General features: G+C 30.5%; 1 protein-coding gene across 1 annotated transcript; it reads right to left on the bottom strand.

Annotated features, from left to right (window-relative positions):
- Positions 1–1,020: 1,020 nt before the first annotated feature.
- LOC108469282 (increased DNA methylation 1-like) lies at positions 1,021–4,896 on the bottom strand. The gene is made up of 9 exons (XM_017770177.2): positions 4,633–4,896; positions 4,406–4,473; positions 2,564–3,317; positions 2,359–2,470; positions 2,217–2,293; positions 1,892–2,133; positions 1,715–1,801; positions 1,546–1,645; positions 1,021–1,463 (listed from the first exon to the last, which is right to left on the bottom strand). Exons 3-9 carry the CDS (start codon positions 3,284–3,286, stop codon positions 1,233–1,235), a joined length of 1,572 nt encoding a protein of 523 aa, XP_017625666.1. The 5' UTR covers positions 3,287–3,317; positions 4,406–4,473; positions 4,633–4,896; the 3' UTR covers positions 1,021–1,232.
- Between the last annotated feature and the right edge of the window lie 1,556 nt (positions 4,897–6,452).

Genomic DNA, 6,452 nt, shown 5'->3' with positions numbered 1-6,452 from the left:
TCGAGTTTTTATGTCAAATTTTTCGTGCAATAATTGCACCCACATGAAATTTGATCGATCAAGTGAAAAATTAAATAAAATCCATGCCCAAAATTAATTAAAATAAATAATAAAGACATGTCGATTAAGTGCATTATCAGTTGTGATTTGACATGGGAGGATTTTACTCTCCACGTAATTTTGGGTTGTGAGAGCCACGATAATACGGTTAACCAGTGATTATTTTTCATAAGTCTCACCCATGTGTCTGGGAGTAAAGCCACTAATTACCCATGTGTCTGGGAGTAAAGCCACTTATTACCTTTTGTAAGCCTCCCCATGTGTCTAGGAGCAATGTCACTTTATTAACTTCCGTAAGCCTCCTCTCATGCGTTTGGAAGTAAGTTCACTTTATTATTTTTTGTAAGTTTCCCTCAATGCATCTAGGAGCATAGTCACTTTACTACCTTCAGTAAGCTTCTCTGCTGTGTTTGAGAGTAGGGTCATTTTATTACTTTTCGTTAGCCTCTCTCATGCGTCTTGGAGTAGGGCCACTTTATTATCTTTCATAAGCCTCTTCCATTCGTTTGGGAGCAAGACTCTTTTATTTACCGTAAAGCTCCCCCATACGTTTGGGAACAAGACAATTGGAATCCTTTGTGAACCCTTTAGGCTTTCGATGAAGGTAAAGCATATCTTCAAACTGTGAATCCTTTGAACTCTCAATTATTTTGATGTGGTGTTAATTAGATAACATCACTTTCCATTTAGGATAAACTTATGTAATAAATTAGTACATGGATTTATTGGGTAAAAAATTAGATAAGATTTTGAAAGTGAGAGGTAGGCTCGTGAAATATGACTTGTTTTTTGAATTTTTGTAGGAAAATCCAATATCGACGTTATGGGTTTTTAAAAAGGTTACAAGCTAATTAAAGAAGTTTGACATAAAAATAATGAATGAATTAAGAAAATAGATAGATGTTTTAGTCAAATTCAACGGAAGTAATTATAATAAAAATTGGTGTGCAGATCATGTGGTTTGAGCAGAAAGTAATTATAATAAAACAATAAATTCTTGTTTTTCAAAAAAGATGAAGGCAAGAAATCTGAGAAGAATAAGACCATAAATAATGTGAAATCAGCAACCCTTATACAAAATACTGGAATTCAAAAATAAGGGATAATATATAATGTCTGTATAAAAAAAAAAGCACATATAGTTGAGACTGAAGCAGCCCACATCAAGTCACTTAGAAATGGCCCTCCTTTTCTTCAGGAGATAAGTTCAAATCAGGGAGCATTGCCAAGTTCTTGTAGAGCCTTACTACAGAGCTAGGGAACATGACCGTGTTGTAGAGGGAGAGCTCCTTCACCAACCGCTCCTCTTGCACCCTGGAGAAAAAATACTTGTCCATCCACATGCCCGTCAGTTGACTCACCGATGGAATCACCAGCTTCTCCACTTTTAATGAGCAAAGTGTCTGAAAACATCCATTGTTACCAAGCCTTTCCATTCATTTTATAATTACGTACAAAAATAAAAAACAGTTTGATTTTAATTACCGATTCAATACAGTTTTCCAGTACGTAAGCCATCCCTAGCCGCCTATATTCCCCACGGGTTCCAATGAAAGGCATCTCCGCCAACCTTTTTCCATGCACCCTGGAAACCAGTTGAAGTTAATATGGGATCAAGTAATACTTTGAGAAAAATAAAATAAAATAAAAAGACCTTATTGATGCCACACTGATGATTTCATCATTCTTTTCTAGGATAGCAGTATAAAATCCACTGTAGTTAATACGGGTCACGTTGGACCTGGAAACGAGAAAGATTAAAACTATTAATCCTAATTTATTTATGTTGGTAAGTTGAGAACTAGTTTAAAGAGTTGCAATAAATGATTACCCTCGATTGTACACAATGCTTTGGACGATATTGGTTCTTGTATGGCGATCAATGGTAGACAGGAAACACTCGTTCATTACCAGCCACGCCACAGCAATCTTGGAGTTGCACTGTATTCTCTTGTACTCCTCTTCTCCATAGGAACCAGTGAATGGCTCATCTATGCGTTGGAGCAAAGTCCAAGTAAGGCCATCGTGGAGCGCATTTTGTGATCCCAGCAAATTATGTAACCCTTCATATATCTATTGTACAACTTCATAGTCAATCATTTTTTTCTTTCAATTAATGTTAATCACTTGAGAAAATGATGGGGGAAGGTGGGTACCTTTCTGCAACTACTTCCACAGAAGACAACTGGAGGATTCATCAGATCCAACGGTTCTCCTCCACACCTTAAATGATCTGTAAACAAAGAGCAGTGATCGAAATCCTTCCATACAGTTTGGATTAAATTAAGTACTACTTACATTTTTTTTCACATTGGCTACACTGCATCAAAAGGCCATTGCCATTGCCATTGCCATTGCCACAGTATTTGCAGATACAGTATGGACATAGCCAATCACCTTGGGGAATAATCTGCATTTTCCATTTCCAAAAAAAAACATAAAACCAAACACCAATACGTATGTATCTAGAGAGAGACCATTAAAAGAGTGTGTTTTGAATTACCTCCATGAAAATACACCTGGGATGAAATGTTGAGGGACATCTTTCGCAGCAAATCAAATCCCCACCATCAGCACAGATCATACAGGCATCATCATATCTGTCAACAGCTTTGGATGCAGGCTGGATGTTATTGAATTTACGCGTTTCTTCCTCTTCCTTATCTTCCCATGCTTCTATTTGGCAATCCAACAAGGAAACCTGAGACCCTGCCAAGTATATATGCTGATAAGGCTTCCTGGTTTTACGCCCTGAATGAACCTCAAATTCCTCCACTGTTAGCTGACCAGAACAACAGCTACATAAAATGCCTTCCCTATTCACTTTGCCTTCTCCAAGTATATTCCCTGACTGTGCAGCAACATACCAAACTACTTCATTTTCTTCAATTACACCCAACCCTATCAACCAAGACAGCACTGTTCTCCTGCTTATTTGTGCTTGAGGCACCTGGGAAAATTTCCTCTTCCTCCTCCTCCTATGTCTCTCTCTCCGTCCTCGCCTACGTTCTTCCCCATTGCCCCTTGATCGCTTCCCACTTAAATTCCTGATAGAACTTGCACCACCAGCTCTAGCAGTATTGTTCTGGGTTGACCTCCTAGGAGTCCTAGAGGGTGTCAAAAAATCGGGGTCCGAATCATCTTGGCTTTCACTATCCGAACCACTTGATCCCAAATAAGCACCCCTGGTATTTAATAAGTTCCTGTTCCTAAAATTATATGCCATGATCTTTGAAGTGATTATTTGTTTTCTGAATCTGAAAAAAAATGAAGAAAACTTTACTCAAATTTAGCAACAATAAGATTTTCCATGCAAAAAAAGAATCAAATTATTTCAACTGTGTCCCATGTTAGAATTATTGCTTGATTTGTTTCCATTTCAATTTTTGTTTTCACAATGATGAGATAAATTTATAGGGTCCATCAACAAATCTCATTTCTCTTTGGCTAGTAAGGATGAACAAAAGGATAAGTGTATAAAACCGCTACCATTTTCACTCAATTTGCAATATTACAGCAAGTGAAAACCATTTTTTTCTACTTCTTTAATTTTTTTTTATTACATATAATATTTCTATTCTGATTTTTATATTTTAGGGTTTAAGATTTATGGTAGCAACCACATATTTTACCTATATAATAGTTCAAAATTTTAGAAAAGTACAAATATATTCACAAATTCAAAAGTAGCATTATTAAAATATTAATTGTATAAAAATTACGAAAGAATATAAAATCACTTAAATTTTACATCAGTGTAAATGGATATCTCCTATATCTAATGTTTGAATTTATTTTTTACCAATACATTTTATGGTAATTAGGAAGAAAACCAACTAATCACATTTTAAAATTATTTGACGCATTTTATTTCCAAAATTATATCAAATCAATCTAATTAACTTAAGCTAAAAAAATTTGTTTCATTACATTTTTTTTTTTGGAAATAAACACATCATGATATAATTGTAGACCCAGATTTATGTTTGACATGAAATTACTGTGTTATTATTATTTTTAATTTTTATTTTGTTTTGTTTTGTTTTAAGATTTGTTAGATAGAGGGAAAAAATTAAGATTGCCCAACATAAGAAAAATTCAAGATTTAAAATTATTACAAAAAAAATCAAATTATTTGAAAAAAACCAAGATTTTAAAAAAAAGTATAAGTGTTCTGTTGTTAGATTTTAGGATTGGAACACCAACCGTTCTAAATCCTTCCTTTTCACTACAATCTTTTGGGACAAAAAATTTAGTCATAAATATCATTTTCCTTTTTAACTTGTTGAGTTAAACAAAGTCATAATAAATCTTAATTTAATTGCAAAAGCAAGAAAGATTATACCTTCTATTTTTTGAAATGGATCCTTTTCTTGCTAGAAAACTTGACTCGGATGTGATTTCTTCAGATATCTATAACAGTTAAATGAACGATTTGAATTTTTTTCCAAACATCTTAATTGACAAGTAAAATTTATAAAAAATAAATAAATAAAAAATCAAAATAAATGTTAATTAAAATCAAACAGAAAAGCAGTAAAATTTTATAGATTCAAATTTCAAGTGATATACCTCTTGGAAAGCAAAATTGATTTAGGGTTTGGAAAGATTATCACTTATAAGCCGAAACTTGTGTAGCTACTTGTTCAGTGAAGAACAACATGAGGCAAGAGTGTTACACTGCATGCAACTCTGTATTGCAAAGTGTTTCACTTTTGTCAAGTGATAAGAGAAATTCCAAAAGAAAAATCTAATGTCTTTAAAAGTAGATTCGTCAATTTTTATAGGAAATATCGCCGTCTTTAAGAAAAAGAGAGAGGATTTATCCCACTTAATCTCATTAGATTTTTGAAATTTACAATTAGGGTTGGTTGATTTTATAGAAAGTATCGTCCATCCCACGGTAAATAAATATAAAATTTTCTTTTAAAAATAAATTATCTTACTTTACTATTAACTTTTTAATCTCATAAGAAGAGTTGATATTTTTTAAAATAAATTAAATAAGATGATCAAAGAAAAAGAAAATTAAATAAATTTTAAAATATTAAATTAATTATTAATAAAAGTAAAAGCACGTAACAAATATTTAACCTTGTTAAAATTTTCACTTTCACTGTAAGAAAATAAAATCTAAGATAGGCCATTTAAGACATTTTCTCTTAAATTAGTGTACAGCTGACAAAAACTTTTACTTTTATGGAAGGAAATCAAAATTTTGGTGGCTTTTGTTCTAAATTAGATAAAACATCTCAAATATATATATTTTAATATATTTATCTTTGAAATATGGTATTATCCAGCTGGCATCATTTTTATTTCCATATACAGAATTTTTCAATAAATTGGTTGCCATAGTAGATTTTCCATGATTAGAAAACTTTCCATTTACCATAGAATTTTCATTTCTTTGGTGAAAACCATGTATAATTTTTATTTTTGAAGTTTAAATTTTTAGATTTTGTTGATAAAGATTGAGTTTTTAGGATAAATCTTAAAATTATATATTAATTTTGATTTAATGTGTAATTGGATATATGAACTTTAATTTGGTGCAATTATACACGTAAAACTCTAATTGTGGTTCAAATCTATATTTGAAACTTTAATTTTGATTTAATAATTCACATTTAAAGAAATAAATATATCAATTTATTTTTATCTTGGATAAATATAATTATTTATGTATGCAATATATAAATATAAAATGATATTATATCAATAATTGTGTTAATAATTTACAAGAATTAGATCAAATCAAAATTATATATAAAAATTACACAAAATCAAAATTTATTTATACAATTACATATTAAATCATAAATCATATATAATTATGATATTTTTCCTTAAATTTTAAGTCCAATTATATTTAAATCATGTATGGGTTTTACTTGGATTTCTTCGATTAATTAGTTTGAATTGAATTTGTCGTAATAATTAAATTATGATTGCAATTGTTGATATAAGTTGCAATTTTAAAAAATCCTTTGAAATTTTTTAATAAACAGCGGCTTTGAATTTGATTTCTTTAACTATTGTTTCTTGTAAATACATTTTTATTTTATATTGTTAGTATATAAAATTGTTGGAGATCTTGAAAATGTTATGTTTGTTTTGGCTTAATTTATAAATTGATATTTATATTATATCATTTTTTAATTTTGGTATCTAAATTTTATTTTGGTCATAAGTGATTTCTAAATTATTTTTCTTTTCTAAATCACCTAATCAAGCCATTAGTCAAATCAATAAGTCTATTTTTTTTTAAAAAAAAATTAACACACAAATTGGTATCTAAGCTATACCATTTTTCTCAAATTGGTACTTTTTTTTTGTCACAAGTGGGTACCTAAACAATTAAGCATATTGACTTATTTGGCCCTCTAACT

Source organism: Gossypium arboreum, chromosome 8, assembly GCF_025698485.1.
Source record: "Gossypium arboreum isolate Shixiya-1 chromosome 8, ASM2569848v2, whole genome shotgun sequence".
NCBI classification, from domain to species: Eukaryota; Viridiplantae; Streptophyta; class Magnoliopsida; order Malvales; family Malvaceae; genus Gossypium; species Gossypium arboreum.
This window is presented reverse-complemented; position numbering and strand designations above follow the sequence as displayed.

Excerpts from the sequence above, each read along its gene's own strand:
- LOC108469282 (XM_017770177.2), bottom strand. The coding sequence starts at position 3,286 with ATGGCATATAATTTTAGGAACAGGAACTTATTAAATACCAGGGGTGCT. Across the intron at positions 2,294-2,358 it reads TAGCCAATGTGAAAAAAAAT|ATCATTTAAGGTGTGGAGGA; the intron begins GTAAGTAGTACT and ends CTTTGTTTACAG. Across the intron at positions 1,802-1,891 it reads AGCATTGTGTACAATCGAGG|GTCCAACGTGACCCGTATTA; the intron begins GTAATCATTTAT and ends TCTCGTTTCCAG.